The sequence below is a fragment of the Protopterus annectens genome, chromosome 5.part1 (assembly GCF_019279795.1).
Source record: "Protopterus annectens isolate FY-2018-M chromosome 5.part1, PAN1.0, whole genome shotgun sequence".
NCBI classification, from domain to species: domain Eukaryota; kingdom Metazoa; phylum Chordata; order Ceratodontiformes; family Protopteridae; genus Protopterus; species Protopterus annectens.
The window spans coordinates 199,022,433-199,042,928 of record NC_056736.1 but is presented as its reverse complement, the minus strand read 5'-3'; the positions used below and the strand labels follow the sequence as shown (position 1 = coordinate 199,042,928).

At 37.1% G+C, this 20,496-nt stretch overlaps 1 protein-coding gene across 2 annotated transcripts; it reads right to left on the bottom strand.

Moving 5' to 3' along the window:
- Positions 1-10,843: 10,843 nt before the first annotated feature.
- On the bottom strand, positions 10,844-18,457 carry SLITRK5 (SLIT and NTRK like family member 5). 2 transcript variants are annotated; one of them, XM_044072921.1, is made up of 3 exons: positions 16,943-18,456; positions 15,742-16,393; positions 10,844-14,805 (listed from the first exon to the last, which is right to left on the bottom strand). In XM_044072921.1, exon 3 carries the CDS (start codon positions 14,795-14,797, stop codon positions 12,137-12,139), a length of 2,661 nt encoding a protein of 886 aa, XP_043928856.1. In that variant the 5' UTR covers positions 14,798-14,805; positions 15,742-16,393; positions 16,943-18,456; the 3' UTR covers positions 10,844-12,136. The 2 variants fall into 2 exon arrangements, with proteins under 2 accessions (XP_043928856.1, XP_043928857.1); XM_044072922.1 differs by lacking the exon at positions 15,742-16,393 and having other exon boundaries at positions 16,943-18,457.
- Positions 18,458-20,496: the final 2,039 nt, after the last annotated feature.

The window sequence follows — 20,496 nt, the reverse complement described above, 5'->3', positions numbered from 1 at the left end:
TCACCTACAAATTTCTTCTCCCACAATACAGTAATAACACTTATTGACTTGGTGATGTTTGTAACGTTTCTACTCCATACACTTCAGTAGCAAGTGTTTCCCAAAATGTTACTATGTTTAGACCACAAGACTCTTGTATACCTCCTCATCAGCAAAAAACAGATCTAGGAATCTCTCTTCCCTTATCAGTGAGATTGAGATCCATAAATTCATACATGCTAGATTAATATGGATCACTGATATTAAACTATGCACTTTCTAGTAAATTTAATGAAGGTTAATTGGAAAAAATTATATTGGTTCAGTCTCAGAATGGTGGTGTCAGGCAATATGACAACAGTATTACATAATGGATCATTTTGTAAGGATAATGCAGGCAAGTGTAAGCATAGGTCACCTACAATATTTTTGGTTATGACCTTTACTTCTAATGCATTCCCAAAGTACCTCAAGTCAAGACAACTAGTGGAAGCTGTAAGTTAAATAGATTTAAAATTGTATTATTATGCATTAGTAGTGAAAGTGTATCAGTGCATCTGGTGGTATGACTTCTTTGTATACATGAGCTTGTTCTGATCGCATTATGCTATGGATACGCAATGCATAATGACTTAGTTTATGTGCTCAACAATCATTTGATGATAATTTATTTTACAAAAACAACTACATTTTTCTAGCAAGAACTGTGGTGTGGTGTTTTACTAACTGCAATATGCCATTTAATGGTTTAGTAATCCCTAAAATATTGGGCATACTCGTCCACTGAAAAAATAGCAATTACACTTTTTATTTGGTGGGAAGACTAATGCAAGGGGAAAGTTCCACTTTTCTCAGCTATCTTTTGAGTAAATATTACCTGATAACCATAAGCAGGAGGCCAACTTTTGGACAATGCCCTCATACAGACTGTAGCATTCAGAAAATAAAAAGCTCATTGTTTCAGTAGTGTGTGCTGGGATCCTACCATTCGGTGATAACCTACAGCACGTTTTTACTGAATAGTAAGCATTCCACAAACTACTGAAAATATATTTCACAAGTGCTTTTACAGGAGCAATCAATAATATTAAACAAAGGTGCATAGTTTTCTGCTTAAGCATACTAGTAAACAAATATACTCTATTATCAATCTTAAATCCATAAAATCTCTTTACTCAGGAACATGTGCCATAAACCTCAACCATAAGTAAGAACTGCATTTCTGCAATCATACTAATTCTGCCTGTTTCATATTGCTTCACTTTATAAGGTCAACCAAGGTTTTATAGCACTCAGAAAAATTCATACACTGAGATAGTAAGCAATATTATCCATTTGTGCTAAAATATTTCTGCACATCCTAAATATTTTACTGTACATGTAAACTGTTTCCAGTAGTTATATATATGTATATATATATATATATATATTTAGGAAGTTATTTGGTATAATATAAAATATATAAAGCATGGGGAAACTACCAAGCCTTGAACTATTTTTGCAAATTAAATTTATAATTAAAGTATTGCCACCGACAAATGATGACACAGACACCAATGAATATAAAAAGTCAGTCCTATCAGGAAGCACAATGTAGAAGATGGCAATAAACAGCTACTGTGTGTAACTTGACCAATGGTCATAGCGCATCATTGTCAAACAAATAAACTCAATATACTACTCATAAACGTAACTCTTATGTAAAGCATTACTTTCCACAAGATTTGTGTTTACTTAGTTTCACAAGCTGTTGTTAGCTATGTGTCTTAAGTATGTCTTTGCACTTACAAAAACATGTCTGCACACTGCTTAGCTAACCACATTAGACACATTTAGACACAGTCTGACAAACTAAGTAGGGACGTAAAAAATCCAGATTGCATTAGTAGTCACCAGCATAAGAGCTATACATTTATGAAACCATCAACTCTCTGTTACAAAAAAAATATGCCTGTATGACATTTAGCACAGAGACAAATAACTTACTCTGTATTCAAAATAGTTAGTTTTACATTTCCTTGGAAATAATAGAAGCAGGTTTGCAACTAGGCAGGATATGTGGGACAAAACAAATTCCGCAGTTCTTGGTTCCATCAGTTTAGGGGAGCGGGGTTCAAAATCAGTAACTTGCATTAAAAGAGCCCTCAAAAATATTGAAACTTGCATTGGAATGTGTAAAATTGGAATCAATGAAATCAGGACATTTGTCCAAAAGTTTAATTTCCAAAAAAGGATTAACTCTAACATTTAATATTATTACATCCAATGTTATCAGTGTGAAAAAAGGCAAAAAGGCAAATGCTTTTTTTTTTTTGGCATAAAGGCCAAGTACCTTTGGCAAATTTGAAAAGAAAAACATATATTTGATTTGAAATGCAGTGCTTGAATAAATATAATGTAACTATTCTGACAGAAGTAACAACCCTCAATGCTATATACATTGCTTCTGGAAATGTATAGTACATCCAAGAGCTTAACCTCTTAACATAAATGCAGAAATCTACATAATAATTGAAGAAGCACAACTTTTCACTTTCTGTTCAGAAAATATTAAGTTTAAACAACCACTGAGAATGTTCATTGAAACAACATGTCATGCACTCTTTAAATAATGAATCTCCTTTGCTGTAGGCAGAGAAGTACTGTGAAATCTGCCATTATTCCCAATCTACCCTTACATGACTTACATTGTCATTGATAGCTTCTTGTCCATGTGATTAGCAGAACTTTAAAATACCATTATTTGTCGTTACTATCTTTTAGGCCTACTGGACCCTTCCACCAAGAAAGATAAATGCTATTAGCAGATCACAATTTACCAGAGATCTGCATCCATCTGATTTCTGTCTGTCATCAAATTAGACAGTATTATAGCTATCATCATTCAGGATTTTGCAGTGACTATTCCCAACAAGTGTCCCTACTATAAAATTTTAGTTTATACAATCCATTGGAAGTAAAACAGCACAAAGCAATGCAAAAACACAGAAGGATGAAAAAAGTAACTTTAAGTGAGTTTTGCAGGGGGGCAGCCCCCCCACCCCAAATATATATATATATATATATATATATATATATATATATATATATATATATATATACACATATGGGTCTAATTCAGAATGTCGACCGTTCTGAATGCCGACTTTCATATGGCCAACATCATATGATCGACATTCCGGAAGACCAACATCCTGAAATAGCATCATTTGCCTACCTGTAAACACAGTAAAACTGTACCCCCTACACCCCCTGCTACTTACATATTCTTACTCTGAGATCGCACTACAGTGCAAGAAAGGGGAATCTCCCAGTCCTGCACTGTAGTGGGATCTCCGCTACCATTTGTCTGCCTTTCAATTTTCGCTCATATGGTGTCGGCCATATGAGTTTCGAACATTTAAAAGTTCAAACAAACGAAGAGCTCCCATATATACATACATATATATATATATATATATATATATATATATATATACACACACCAACTCCAGTCTCATCAATTTGAAGAAAGGAGACTTCCCTCAAATGAAGTGAGTCACTGCTGGTTCACACTCAGAAATCACACAGCCATGATTTCCTATGGCAAACAGTGATTACGGCTATGTTACTCAGTGGTCAGAAATGACACAGCCATGATTTCCTATGGCAAACAGTGATTACGGCTATGTTACTCAGTGGTCAGAAATGACACAGCCATGATTTCCTATGGCAAACAGTGATTACGGCTATGTTACTCAGTAGTCAGAAATCACACAGCCGCGATTTCCTATGGCAAACAGTGATTATGGCTATGTTACTCGGTGGTGTGACACAGCAACAATTTCCTATGGCAAACAGTGATTACGGCTATGTTACTCAGTAGTCAGACATCACACAGCCACGATTTCCTATGGCAAACAGTGATTACGGCTATGTTACTCATTGAACAGAAATCACACAGCCACGATTTCCTATGGCAAACAGTGATTAAGGCTGTGTTACTCAGTGTTTTTTTTTAAGGCTGCTGTTGCTTGAGGACCTTCACCTCAGCCACCTGTGGAGAAGCTTCCTTAACTCCAATTTTTCTTCATTTCAATAGATGACTCAATAATGCATTTTAGTTAAATTCCATTTCTTATATAAAATGAAGCAATTTAATTGGTCTTTTGTGGAACCTTTCTAATCACAATCCTCATTGTCTACTAATATTATTCCCTATCACAGCATACTCAGTTTCAGTCATTACTGGAATAGATTGGTCTCTATCTGGCTGTAGTTTATGAGCATGCACTGTAAGAATGTCATTGCTAAAATTGATAACATCAGCAAATGTCTTTGCTTCAACATATGTCATTTTTTTGCAGGAGGGGGTTACAGAAAAAAACACTATGCCTTGGTGTGTATTTTGAGTGTTTTCCTTTGTGTATATGCTGCTTATATGTGCAAAAGCGTATGCACATATACATTTGTGCACATGTTTGGGGGCATCTGATAAACAATGTTAAGCCAAACACTCAGAAAGCAAATTTTTGTGTTTTGTTTTAATACAAGTAATGAGTTTCTGTACGTATGATTATTGGAACTGAAACAGTTAAGGCAGATAATTAGGAACTTGTAAACAATTTGTGAACCTTCAGCCTTAGGTTGGCACTTTGTTTAAAATTATGACTTGTATTTATGTTATTTGTTAGAAAACACTTGTGTCTCTTCAAAAAGTATCTTGTGGCACCCAAATTATTCAGTGTGGCTTTCCTTGATGACTTTCTTTTTGTAATGATTGTTTTTGTAACATGAGTCTTGGGATTCAGAAAGGCATACCATGATGTGTAATTCTAAACTCAGAAGACTGCTGTGCTGCTACATTTTCCACAGACAGTGGTCTCACTGGAGAAGCTATATGCTAATGCAAAAGTCTGGAGGGTGGAACTAATTGTAATTAGTCATTTTCTCTCCCATAGAAATGATGGAAGTTCTGGATTAAGTTGAAAGAGCAATTCATAGAATTGCTCTGCTGAGTTAATTTTACTTTTATCTTTTTTCTGCAGAAGGAAAATGTAGATGTTGTCTTTTGATGGCACTCCACCATTCAATCCTACAAAGAGTAGTCAAGGTATAAGTGTAGCAGACCTATGGATTTGTTGGTGTATGTGTGCCTCCAATGTGTATATGTGTGTAGATGTGTGTGTGTGTGCATGTGTTTCAGGGAATTAATGCCGCTGAATGGATTTGTGTGTGTGTGTGTGTGTGTGTGTGTGTGTGTGTGTGTGTGTGTGTGTGTGTGTGTGGGCGTGTGTTTTGGAGCATGTGTGCCAGTCTGTGGGTTAGTGTTCAATGAGTGTCAGTGAGGGTCTGGGGGATTGTTTGTGAAATCGTGTGTGTGTGTGTGTGTGTGTGTGTGTGTGTGTGTGTGTGTGTGTGTGTGTGTGTGTGTGTGTGTGAGCATATTTGCCTGTGTGTATGTGTGTGTTTTGGAGCATGTGTGCCAGTCTGTGGGTTAGTGTTCAGTGAGTGTCAGTGAGGGTCTGGGGGATTGTTTGTGGATGCTTGTATGTGTGTGTGTGTGTGTGTGTGTGTGTGTGTGTGTACGCGTGTGCGTGCATGTCTAGGAGGCTGTACTAGTAGGAGGAGCCTTATGATGCCAGGTTTAAGAAAGCAGGGAATTCAGACACATGGTAACAAGCCAATACTGAGTTTCTCTGCATAGCTTTATCATGCCTCCAAATCAGAACTTTGCTCTGTTAAACTAATTAACCAACCAACTCTGGCAAATTAACACAGGTGGAGTGAATCTGTTTAAATCCTGACCTTGATTTTCATTTACCATACTATATTAAATCTGTATTCAAACACTTAATTTTACAGAAAAAATATATGATGTGGAGATGTCAAATAAAATATCTGTGATCCCAGATGTTTATTTTATATATATTTCTAGACAGATTAAATGAGAAGCAGTCAGTCTGACATATTACATTATTGTGGAAATTCTTGTCTGTTTATCTTTTCAGCTTTTCCCGGTTAGGGGTCACCACAGTGGAACTCCGGTCCACTAATGATTGGCAGTCGATTTTTATGGTGCCGAGTTGCCAGCCCGACGTCCAACCTTCAGCAAAGGCACACCCAGTCACGCATGTCTTTCAGAGGCCACTCGAATGCAGGGAGAACATGCAAACTCCACAGAGAAGGCACTCCAGCTGAGAATCGAACAGGAGAACCTCCTATTGTGAGGCAACAATGCTACCACTGTACCACCACAGCTATCATATATCAAAAATTAAACTCAATAAGATAACATGCTTTTTGGCAGTGCCCTTGCACAGATTCATTTTCAGGTCAGTCTTGGAATGCACTGGAAACTGAATGCAGTGCATTAACACAACTAAAAGGCCTTTCTGTGTCTGCCTTAATTGTGTGGGTTGGGGGATGGGGAGATACTTCTATAAAGTGAGACCTACAAAAATCCAAAACATGATCTTCATTCTCAATACTACTATTGTATTGTAGTGAGGTGGGATTATTTAGGAAAGCATGGTGTATTAGAATTTCCATAAATAACAATTTATTTTTACCATTGATGTACTGAAGATCTGTAGAAGGCTGGGTGTTATTTGAAAAACAAAATGCGTCCCCCTGGTGAATATTGCAGACAATCGTACATAGCTCATATACAGGTGCATTTCTTCTATAGATAACTAAAAAGTTATTTTTTTTTAGTTTATGCCAGAGAGTCATTCACCAATATAAAACTTGCAGATACCTCTCTATTAGCAGTATTAAGCTGGTGTGCTTTTTTCCCAAAGTAAGTATTAGTAATGCTTTATTGTTCTGCACATGAACTATAAGAAATCTATTAGTTTCCACAGTAATAGAGGTATTTTATGTATCTTTAAATGCACGTGTGCCACATTTCTATAACTATTTCTATATCATGCATAGCATGTATTATATATTGAAGTTACATAATATCTACATCTATTTTATTATAGCTTATCTTCTTAGTCTCGCAAGTTGTCAGTTATTTAATAAATTTTATGTATATATATATATATATATATATATATATATATATATATATATATATATATATATATATATATGTATAGATCTAGGACTATTGAACGAAAGTTCAATAGTCCAAATCCACATTCACCGAATACACTTTAACGAAAGCGCTTTTGTTAAAGTGTGTAAAAAAAAATACATTACATTTATGTTTTAGCAGGGGGGCAATCCCCCCTGCACCCCCCCTGCTTTAATATTCTCACTCCGAGGTCGCACTGTGGTGGGGAAAAGGGAATTCTCCCTTATCCTCACTGTAGTGTGATCTCCGCAACAGGCATACGTACACGAAAGTGCTTCTTTGGTGAAAAGCACTTTCACGCAAGTATGCCAGGCCAAATCTGTTTCGGTAATGTTGCCATTCGGGGATTCGTACGGATCACACACACACACACACACACACACACACACACACACACACACACACAGACACATATATATATATATATATATATATATATATATATATGGTTCCCTATTAGAATCCCGAAACACTATAAGCCTGAAAGTCAAAATCCTGAAAACTAATGACTGAAAATGCAAAATCTCGAAAATGCAAAATCCTGAAAGTCAAAATCCTGAAAACACAAAGAATGCAAATATGTCACTATAAAGACACTAATATCTACCAACTGACCCTGACCCTAACCCTAAGGTCCGTCACTATCGCACACTCACCTGACCCGCGCCCTAACCCTAACTCACTTAAACCGCCCCTAACCCCAATATTTGTCACTATTGCATACATGCCTAACTTGCGCCCTAACCCTAACTCACTTATACCGCCCCTAACCCTAACATAAAACCAACCTCACACTCACCTGGACCCAACGCATGACCTAACACCACAGGGCTAACAATAGCAAAGCCACAATGACGTCAGTATGTCCATTTTGTGTTTTCAGGATTTTGACTTTCAGGATTTTGCATTTTCGAGATTTTGCATTTTCAGTCATTAGTTTTCAGGATTTTGACTTTCAGGCTTATAGTGTTTCAGGATTCTAATAGGGAACCATATATATATATATATATATATATATATATATATATATATATATATATATATATATATAGACAGATACAAATAAATAGATATAGATATAAATATAATACATAGAAATGGGTGAGTATATGTATGTGTATATAAATATGTGTGTGTGCTATCTATATATATATATATATATATATATATTTATGGATCCCCTTGAAAGGATCAAAATTTCAGAACATCGAACATCTGCCCACTGAAGACCAGAGGAATGAAGTTTTGAAATATCGAACCTTGTGAATGGAGATCGCCATACAGTGCGAATGGAAACTTTACCATTCTCTTCACTGTAGTGTGATCTCAGAGTTGGTATATTTAAGTAGCAGGAGATGTGGGGAGGGCAGGGGGGCTTGCTTCCCAAGCAAAAACATGAAATAAGTTTTCACATTTTAGATTTTTTTTATAGGTCCAATATTTCAGAACTTCGATCCTCTGGTTTCGATGATCAGACATTCAATGTTCTGAAATTTCGATCCTATGAAGTAGACACATATGTATACATATATATAGCATTTATATGCATATATATATATATATATATATATATATATATATATATATATGTCTACACACACACACACATACACGTATACATTTTGCAAATACACGTGCACATAGACACATGCACGGACACATACATACATATATCCAGTTTTATGTAGCCCCAAGCTATCAAAGTATAGTGAAAGCACAGTAAGAAATTGATACAGATCTCTGGGTATTGTTCCTTCTGCAATGTGATAGCACCAAATCCAAAAAAGTAGAAATTAAAAAGACAAAGAGAATACATAAGATTATTCAGGTTTTACTGAATAATAAGAATGTTCTAGGCTGTCCCCTAAGTGGTGGCTTCAGACAAAGTGTAGTGAAGACAAAGGAAGTACAACGCCTTTTGTTTCCTGCCAGCCCAGTATCAGTATTGAGCACTGCTCTATGGTTCTGACTTTGACACAGCTGCAGAATGCTCTTCTGCTGGCTAATTATGATGCATATGACTGTCCCTGTGAACATACTCTACTCTCACTGCTGTTGTTGTAACTGTTACACATGCTGTCTGGCAAGCATTAGCAATGGTGGGACAGAAAGATAATATCCATCATATTACCAGATCAAAAACGCAAAGCACCTTACGAGACTTATGGTGAAGTCATCAATGCATAGCTTATTGACACTTCCAGAAGCAAAGGCACAATGTGATGTCTTCATTTCTTAGGAGTACCTGCCCAGTTCAACAAGTAAGCTATGCTATAATTTAGGGTGCTACTTTGTAAAATGGTGAATGCTACAAGTAGCACAACTAAATAATGCACATACAGTGCTTGTTGCTGCCAATAACAGATTTTAACTTGGCTGTCACTAACAAAAACACTGGCATTAAAAGAAAATGTCAAGAAATTGTACTTTTCAGGAATGTTAAATCTATCTATTAACTGCCCGGTGGTAACAGTAAATGAATACTATGATATAGTACTAAATATAAATAATAATATCATAATGACGAGAAACTGAATCTACTATGTTTTAATAGTGAGTAAAAAATGTAACAAAAAACTATTTCTGTGAGTCATTTCCATGTCTCTAATTGTGTGCGGTATTTAATGCATCAGTGAGATGCATTTATACGATCACAGCTCCTTTATAGAAAAAAATGCTCCTGAAATTATGCACATACACTAGTATCATAGAGAATGAAACTGGGGAAATAACGACTGCAGTTCCATGAAATAAAACATCTTATGTGAAATACTTCTTTCCATGGTAATGGCATTATTTAAAATGTAGGTGACTTGACTTTAAACAATGTCACAGTTATGAAGGAGAATTAATTATTAATATGTATAACAAAAGTAAAATAAAATATGTCTCTGGAATCAGTGCTAATGGTTCTCATGGCCAAAGATACATAAAATAATATATAAATTACTAAAATGGTTATTAAAAATACAGGAAACTTTTAAAATATATAAAATGTAGTATATTTACATGTTATGATATGCGACTCCTAAAAGTAATATAACAGCAAACAAAATATGTAAATCATACATAAAATTATTATATGTTCTACTAATTCTGAGCTGTATGCAACAGTTGTACATTGCACACAGAACAATCAATGCACAAGTCTGGAATAAATCCAAAGCAGACATGCAAGCTATTTGTTTAGATTGTACTGCCCAGACTTAGAAGACATCATTCCTTAAAGCAGTTTGAATGGTGCATAATATGCCTGAACAAAGAATGCATGTACTTATTCACTTTTATTCTGTCTTTTTTTAAGTTGTCACCCACGCCTCATAAAGCTGCATGTCACAAAAGAATAAACTTACCTTGATTCTTTTTTCACAACTAATCCAGATGTGAGAGGTCAACAAATATTACAAGGGGCCACATTCTTAATTATATTGCTTGCATATACAACTCTTTTATCTGGCTAATAATGTAATGTTTTATTTTGTACTGTAATCTGCTTAACATTTTGTTGTTCAGAACAGCAGTCTGTAACAAATAAGTAAATAGGCATTTCATAATGCCATTGCACGTGTAATTCTGAGATATTGTGATTTTCAAAACAATACTCTGATCTAAAAAGTAATGCTAAGCTTACAAAGTAGCAATTTTTGTTTGTCCTTTGTCTTCCTGAGCAAAATACTTGTTTGCATATCTGGGTCTATATATGTATGTGTGTGCATCTGAGTCAGTGTTTAACTTACAATCTCTGTTTACTTCAGGACTGAATATGAATGCATCTATATGCAACAGAAATTATTCAGAAACTATTCAAGAGTTGTTTATTTGAAAATTATTAAAAATACATGTGCTGGAATATGTGACACACCAGTAGCCAGACCATTATACATCGCTTAACGGTAGTAATGAATACTTCATTAGGTTTTAAAATAAGCAGGGCCTTTAAATTGTATAAATATGCGTCATACTGTCCTTTTTTAACATTTCTGTAATACCTATATAAGCATGGATCTGTGCAAATGTAATCCATGTTTCCTCCTCTAAGTGAAGAAAATGGTTACCATGGTAGTTAAATAATCTTATCAAGTAAACAAAAATAAATTGTGACAATATCACTTTGTCATTATTGTACATTTAAGCTGATTACATCAGCTGTCCCCCTCGGGAGATTTAGCTAAGCTACACATCAACCAGTTGCATGACTTACTCAGTGCAAGTGTATCTTGCTATCACTTCATTTTTATTTTTATTGTTGTCAGCGATTGTCTTTAGTATCTTGATCTTCTTTACTTTATTACTGACAAAATATCTGGCTGATCAGTTTTGGAAGATAATGCTCTATAGATAGTGCAACACATTTAAAAAATTACACAAAAGGGAAAAACAATAAAATAAACAAGGGGCATTGTTTTATATTAAAAAAAATAAGCTACAATAAAACAATTCACTGTTAAACAAGGAAGGACTATTCTGATTTGTCTTCCATTGCACTCCCATGATGTGCCCTTATCAGAGATACATTTTATGACCCTAAGGCCGCTGCTATTTTAAAAAGTGCAGAAAGCATACACAAACACCTTCAGAACAGAATAACTTGCAGTTAACTTAGGTGTAAGCTTAATGTCTTTTAAGAGCCACTTTGGCTGAGGAAGGTTAATGTTCCAGTACAGTAATACAAACTGTGCATATTCTCAAAAAATATCATATCTCTGTATGTGAATACAGACATGTATCCACACACGCACACATAAATATATACATACATGCATGCATACATACACATATACATGCAGCATGTGCAGTCACCGTATACATGTATGCATATACATCTATGTATAGTTTTACAGTTCTGCCTGAATATCTTTATAGAAAGCTGTACTGAAACTTCAAATTGCCGTCATTCAAATAACAAACGTTTTGCCCTGTTAACAATTTAGATAAAAATAATAATAGTAATCTAAACCCTTTGCCCGAGAGCATTCCTCCAAGTTGAAAATCGTGCCAAGGCACTTCACCCTAACATGGAACTTAAAAGGAAAACAATCAGCCAAAGAAAATCATCAGATTTGTCCCTGTATATAAATACTTATGATTTTTAAGTCAGAACTGGCTGAATGTCGTCTGTTTTTCAAGAACTTCGAGGTAGTCTGGCTCAACATTAAGTTTTGCTTTAAGTTCCAGATATTCACTCCTAGAAGGTTCGACATAAGCAGTACTTGGTGTGCTATAGAGCATCGTTTCTCGTATTCTTTCAGGGTGTAAATACTGGCGTCTTATATCATAGTTTGGTGCACAGCTGTAGGTAGCTTGACTACCATACTTAAAGTCTACATTGCTGCTAGGTGATGGGTGTTTCTCAGGTTCTAGAACCCCTCTATAGAAATGTTCACTATCTTGTCTTGGGGGGATGTCCTCTCGGGGTTCTATGGTGCTTACGCTGTAGGATGTACTTCGTGGATGGGGTTCTCGCTCTTCCTTTAAGTGATTACTGTATGTTACCTTCAGTTCGTGAAGATCTTTATAATCGTCCACTGAATTACCCTCTCTGGATCTATAAATTGGATTTTTGCACATGTGGCCTAATGGGTGGGGTATATACTCATATACGTGGCCTGCAGGTGTCCTTACCTTGGGTGCAGTTCTGTTAGTGTACACACTGTACTGAAGGTTAAAAGAACCCACGTCTGAATTATTTGTGCTGGCCCGATCACTCTGGGGTTTTTTGCGCCTTTTCATCACCAGAACAAAAAGGCCTGCAGCAACAAACACAGACATTATGAACACCAAAAGGAGACTCAGAATGAGTACAGAAAGTGGAACAGAACTGGTCTCTGTGTTGGATTTAATGGATGTAGTGAGAACCGTTGTTGCCTCTGAAATGTGTGCAGCAGAAGGGGTTGGGGTAGAGACAATGATGTCAGAGTAATCTGGACAGAGAAGCTCTGAACTGATTGATCTCATATCCATTTCTGCAAATTTTTTAGGGGATTCACAGATCACATCGTCCACCACCACCCCTGTATTAAGTTGTTCAAGCCATAACTTCATGCCCATTACATCGCAAGTACAATCCCACGGGTTTTCATGTAAATCTATCTGCACCAAAGATTTAAGCTGGTCCAGAACTCCACTTACTGGCAAGTGGCTGAAACGATTGCTTCTAAGACTCAGCCGGGATAAATTTAATCCTGAAAATATACCACTGGGGAAAAGACGCAGCAGGTTGTTATTGAGGAACAACAGTTGAAGGTTTGGTACATGATCAAATGTTCCCGACTCTATTTCTTTAATGGCATTGTACTGCAGGAATAAATACTGAAGGCTATGCAAACCATAAAATAGCTCTGGCGTTAGTTTTTCAATAAAATTACCATTTAAGTAAAGTCGTCTCAAGTGAGACAGATCGCCAAAAGCTCTGTCCTGGATGACTGTTATCCGATTGTTCCCCAAATGGAGTAAATCCAATCCAGTGGATTCGTTGAAATCTGATCTCAAAACTACTGTGATGTAATTTTCTGTAAGATACATCTTCTTGGGATTGTAGGGTTTGGGATACAAAGCAGCAATACTTTCTATTTTCCTTTCCTGACAGTTGACATTCAGTCCCAGATCAGAAATTTGAAGGTTACATGTACAAGCGGTGGGGCACTCTAAAGGCACTGGGGATTTGGTTTGATAGGAAATACTTGGTCCATAGTTGTACCCATCTTTGGAAGGGAGTCGGGGGGTTGGTCGAATTCTGGGTTTGTTGGGCTGGCGTGTTCCCTTCGGTGGCCTTGAAGATGATTTGTAAACAGCAGAAGATGATGTGGCAGCGGAGTTTACTGAAGCCGGGGTTGTGTGAAAAAATGCAGTTGTACTCAATGGGGCTTGTGGCCTCATTTCGTAATCTGAAATTACCTTCCTCGGACAGAGTTCCAGCTTTGATACCTCATCGAGATCCCTGCCGTGCAACCGGAAAGGAGTTTCACAAATGACCTCGCCAATCAGTGCTGAATAAGAGATACTTTCCAACCAAGCTTTTAGAGCTATGATATCACACGAACAGTTCCAAGGATTTTCCTCTAGCTGCAGTTCAACAACTTTGTCCATATGCTCCAAAAGGCCTAAGTAGGGCAGCATCTTCAGCCTGTTCCCCCTCAGGTCCAGATGTGTAAGTGGCACAAAACGAAAAATATTAATAGGTAAATTTGAAAAGAGGTTGTCATTCAAAATTAAAACTTGAAGCTGTTGTAATCTGCTAAAAGTGTTTGGTTCGATGTTGCTAATATAGTTATAATCAACCTGCAAATATTCTAAACTTGCCAGACCCCAAAAGGTATCGTCTCTTAACACTTCCAGTTTATTATTATTAAGATGCAGCCTTCTCAGACCCTGCAGTCCATTAAAGGCTCCAGACTCAATGTCCTGTATTTCATTGCTTCCAAGATGCAGGATTGCTAGTCCAGTGTAATTTATTAACTGGTTTGCATACAGTCTGTTCAAAAGATTCCCAGATAAAAGAAGATAGTACTTGTCAAAACGTGGCACACTGATTTCAGAAAAGCTGATAATCCCTCTGTTTTCACAATTCACAGTTAATACACCATCCTTCTCATCACAAGGACATGCATTGTCACAGATTTCTCCATATGATTTTACTGTTTCTGCCCACGAAAGGACAAAGGATGTCAAAGCAAACGCAGTCGTCTGCAACACCCAAATATACATTTTTCTGTTTAAGTCCGGATCTGCTGATATTGCAGAGACAGCCGTCTGCATATTACATCCTGTGGAAAAAATACATCGGATTATCAGCATTTCAAACACTAGGGACAACCACATAAGCATGTATTATAACATACACCATTTTGCAGTATAACCACGACTTTTAAAGCCATACTGTTAAGAAAAAAAATCACACACTTGCAATGTATGGTTACTGCAGCTTCTCTCTGTGTATATATGTGTGTGTATGTGTGTGTGTTAAGAAATGTACCCCCTCCCCCTCGTACATTTTTAAAATGAGAAGCCACTGACAGTGCCATTCTGTGCATCCTGCATCCACATGATGGCTATTGAGAATGCCCTGCTAAGTGACATTCCTGAGGTGGGGAAAGTTTTGTCCTCAAAAGAAATTAAGTCTGCAATAGAATCCTGCCAATTAAGCGACAGCACCCTTTTATAGCCTGCGAGCTGCACCTCGCGCTCTAAAAGGTACAAAGCTACCCTACACTTAAACAAGGCATTAATATTGTAAACAGCTAATAATCCAAACCGATTGTGGCAAAAAAAGACAAAAAAATATTCCAACCACTACGTAGTACTGCAGAGAGAAAACAATGATAGCGTGTTAATATTGTTTTTGACTGATGTTACATTAAAACGTGCACTATAAATAATAAGCAACATCGTGCTTTTTTCTGTTTTAGTAAATCAAGAATTACGTATCTTTTTGCATCCAATGGGATATGTTAGGTTAAGCAGTTGTAGAGCATTACATATCCCACAGACGCCCTAATAACTATTTGTTAATTTGTTAAGGAATGTTGCTCACAGCAGAGACACCAGCTCCCATTTTTTTGCATTAAAGACACACACACACACACACACATATGTCCTAGTTGTATCTAACAGTCATACTGTTTTGAATGAGACGTTTATGTAGGCTGACAGTATGCGTCCACACTTCAGAGAATATATACACATATTTATGAGTTACCTACCCCATATTTTTCATCATTTTGAAATCACAAGATCTTCCATTTCCAGCCATAAATTGCTTCTGAACATTTTGCGAATACGGCCTCTACCAGGTAAAGGAACTAAATAGTTTGATTTAAAAAATACAGAGAGAGTGAGAGAGATAATAAATAAATAAATAAATAAATAATCTCTCTCCAACAGGATCCCAAAGGCATGAATTGTTGATTATAAGTAGCAATGGCTGTCAGTATTCTTCATCCTTTGTGGTGAAAGACACCCGAGTTGATTAAAAGCGAAAAAATACCAACGACCTACGTCAGTGATTTAATAACCAAATATCAGCTAGTGGAAAACAAATCCCATTTCTCAGCGCCTTTTTTCCTCATTCCCACTTTTCTCCAAGAACCCCGCTTCCTGGTAGGAGTCAGATGACCGTGTGGAACCGTGCCGACTGTCATTTACACGGAAAATTGTCTCCTTTGGAGGGGGACTGCAATTTCCCTCTGCAACATTCTTGATGCACTGAGCCTTACGCCGGCACTTCAGTATTTCGGAAACCCACCCCAAACAAATCTCGTTACTTGCAGGAAATCCCTCTCGCCGATTTCGGAACAAGAATGGAGGTGGCAGTGATGATCGCAAGGCGTTTCTCCACAGCACTGACCAGTTATCCTGGAACACCAAAGGTTACTCATTAAATTTTATTTAAAAATGCTGAAGCACACACACGCACAGCAATCATAAGCACTGTCTTTCCCTACTAAGAGTTGCAGACGAAAATGCAAGGATACTGCTACACTCCTTGAATACTGGTTAGTTGGAGTTGTTGGGTCAGATCTCCGTTAAATATATCGGAGGCTGAAAGGGACATCCAGTTTAAGTAATTATAGGTGAGAGGAAACACATCATTAGAATAATTCCATAATACAAATATTATACTGGGATCAAGACAAAGTTAACGTTTGGAGAAGAACTGACCTAAAGTGGTCTAATCCAATATTCACTAAACAATTCATATTACTACTTAAGGGGGTATCCTGCTGCTACGAAGACCCATTCAATCCATTTTTGCAAGCACAAAATCAAAAGTGTAGTTTCAGTTTAATCTTTCAGTATCAGAGACAGCAGGAACAACAACAACAAAACTCCCCCACCACCGTTTCTGTGCACAACACACAAAATAGACGTTTTTTTTTAAACCAAAGTATTCCTAACATTTACCTGCAAATTTTTAGACCCGGTGTGTATACAGATAGCATCAACGGGTACGGATTGGATTCCATTTTATTTAAAATCTAGGCGTTTGAAGAGCTGCTGCAATTCTAACTGGCTGGAATTTAAATCCCGAAAGTGGAGCTTTCAAGGCTGCAGCCTCCGTTAAGCGCGGGGAAAGGACTGAACAGACTGTCACACGTTGGCAACGTGACGGCCAGCTCCACAGATGTCAGAACGCGCACTCCTGTAAGATGCATCCTTCTAAAGGTGCTGGATTTGTACATCCTAAAAACAGCAATTCATCATAGACCATCCCAAGAGTGCATGCACCACTGCAAGTTGTGGGGAAAAAGAGCTTAGCTTCTTATCGGTACGACTGCTCTGATGCAAGGAGTGCACTCACTAGATAGCCTGCCCCTCTTTTACTTTAAATGGTATGGCTGAGAGCTACTCAAAAACGACCACTGGGTCTTTACACAGACTTAGTGCTGAAAGCATCAGCTTGCTTTACATGAGCTACCTGTAGCTTCAAGTGCTGGACTTGAGATGTACGTTCCTGGAATGAATTTGTGCATGTTACCTATGTAGACTTTTAATTGTTATTTCTAATCATTGTTCGCCAATAATTTTATATTTCAGTAAGCTCGATGATCAGAACTGCACAAAACTGACATCTAGTAAGGAATTCGCATTTTCAAAGGTTCAACTAAATTAGGCTATTAGATTTTGAGAATTATTCCACATCACAATGCGTATTCGTAGCTTCAGCGGCTTTCCAAAATCTTGCAGAGGTCAGTGCGCACGGAATGGTAAATAACCAGCCATTGTCAGTAGGTGGCAGTAAAGGGCGGCAGTTGCCAGTTTTTAATTTGTAAGGCACGTGCTGGTTTAGATTAATAATTGCTTATGTTTGCATACATACAATGAGACCATCGTTAAAAGTTAAAACTAAAACAAACGTATCTTTACGCCATATTTTTAGGGTATGAAGCATAGAGACGTAGGTATTCGGCTGCAATACACGTTTGTTCGGGTGGCTTCTGTAACAGAAAAAAGATTTCTTCTCAAATGTAGCAGGAATCTATTCTTTTTGCGACTTATATGGATATCATTCTGTATAATCAAACGCGTAGCAGCGTTCTCTGTTTCCCCGGAGAATAAAATGCGTTAGCTGTAACACTTTAAGCGTCATACATTTATTTAAGTTGTCACAAACGCCTGAAACAAACTCAAAGTCCTTATTTCATTCTTGTCTTTCAATATGTGATTGAAGCTCACGGCTCGCAAACATAGCTATGTCGTCACTGCAGCAATATCCCAACTGTGCCGAATTTAACACAGAGGCATGGCTATTATGCAAGTCATAAAGGCAGATTACTGGACACAAAGGCATACGGAATGCAATCCGAAACAGCACTACTCCCAGTAACAAAGTGAAGCGGCACATTCTGCTCTAAGGATCCTAGATATCTGGTAAAGGCAAATACAACAGTGCACCATGCCATGAGCATGGATCATGAATGCATCGCCAAAGTCAAATGGCTTCGGTGGTTAATGTCAGAAGTACGTGTACTTTATGCAGCTAGCATGCTGGCGAGTGCAAGCGTGCAAACTGCAAAGTAACTGGAATCATCGTGATAACAACTGTATACACCCGCTTTACATAAAGTATATGCGTTTGAGCGTGTGTGTGCAACTCCTAAACTATGTAATAATCGCAGTATGTTATGCGGTCATTGTTTACGTTAAGGATTTTAGAAATATAATTTGCCATTTTTTCCTCTGTATACTTCATTAAACATTGTAGATAACTGAGTATTTATTACTTGTCTCCTTTTCTCTTCTAGTGTTACAAACCATTATGCAAAATCATTGAAAAAAGCTGCTCACAATTGCTGCTTGTTTGTATTTATAAGCAGTTAAATGAGGTTGTGCTTGTTGTAAGGATTTTTAAAGTGGTTTTGGTCTCCAGTAATAATGGGGATTGTCATAGAGCCACAGATGTGTGCTTCCATTCCCACAATTAGTTCTCTGAGATTTGTGAAAGCTTAAACATGTGCTGCAGTGGGAAATTAAGTGCATTAAGAACAAAACATCATATGCCTATGTGTTAACTTCCAAGTAATCAACACATACAGTTTGGCGGAAAAAAAGTTGTTTATTTTGGAAGATGAATACATGACTCAGAAGTATTTATTAATATGCAGGAATATCGATTTGAATATATCTGTGTGTGTGTGTGTGTGTGTGTGTGTGTGTGTGTGTGTGTGCGCGTGCGCGTGTGTGTTTGTGTGTATTTGTATTCGTGTGTGTGCGTTTGCGTATATATGTTACATTATGCATTTCTTTAAATGACAACACTGAGATGAGAACAACAAAGCAAGTGAAACTGACTGAGAAATACAAATTATAAAACCAAAGGCATTCTGTACTACAAATATATATGATTTATGTATGTGGAAACAGCATACAACTATATACCCTGGAATGTCTTGTTGGCCCTTGTGTTTGAGAAGTGAGAGTTATATTTGCATTCTCAGTGATAAAATGAGAATATTCAAGGTGAGCATATAACTCCTCGACACTTATGTCCTGAGTCCCTTCCTGTTCAGGTTGGCAACAGGGTATACGAGTGAAAGTCAACATCTCAAAAATAAGGCTTTGAGTAGAGTGGCACAATAGCTATAGAACTGCATCCATTATACCAGACCTTGTGACTAAGTAAGAACCCATTCATGGCACACAATTCTAAATTCTGTGGAAAGTCTTTGTCCCCATCCTTAGATATTGACATATATTTTGGGTAGTGACTGAAAGCTTGAAATTGTAAGTATGTATATGGTAGAAGGGTGTGGGTGGAACAGGCAATAGGTTTCTTTTACAGGGTTTGAGGTAGTGCCTTGAAGCATGTGTATTAGGGTTCACTAGGGTGCATTAGCTGATCTTTTTTTAATCTTTTCTGGTCACTGTTTTTGGTGTTGATCTACTGAAGTTGAGATTAACTCCAGTAGTTCCATATACACATATACACACAAACACACACACACACACACACACACACACACACACACACACACACACACACACATCTACATATTCTCTCTCACTCGCTGACTATATATACATAATATATACTGTATGTGTGCATATATATGTATATATGTGAGTGTGTGTGTGTGTGTGTGTGTGTGTGTGTGTGTGTGTGTGTGTGTGTGCATGTATACATTATAGATAGATAGGCATAGATATAAACATAAATAGGGCAGTACTTTTCATCAATGTGCTTCCATCGACAAGAAAAAAAAATCAGTTCCTCTAACCATATTTGTTTTTTAACAATGAAATCACAGTACAGTGGAGATCAGGGAATTTGCCCTTTCCCCACTGTAGTGTGATATCAGAGCTAGTAGCTATAATTATCCGGAGGGGGTGGAGGGTGTAAAGGGGCTTGGCTGCCTGCAAAAATACTGTTTTATTGTTTTTTGATTCTTCATAAATTGATCTTTAATGTCTTCAACCATTAGGTGTCAATCAATAGCAGACCAACATTTTGCATTTTC

Coding starts and splice junctions, on each gene's coding strand:
- SLITRK5 (XM_044072922.1), bottom strand. CDS start 14,797: ATGCAGACGGCTGTCTCTGCAATATCAGCAGATCCGGACTTAAACAGA.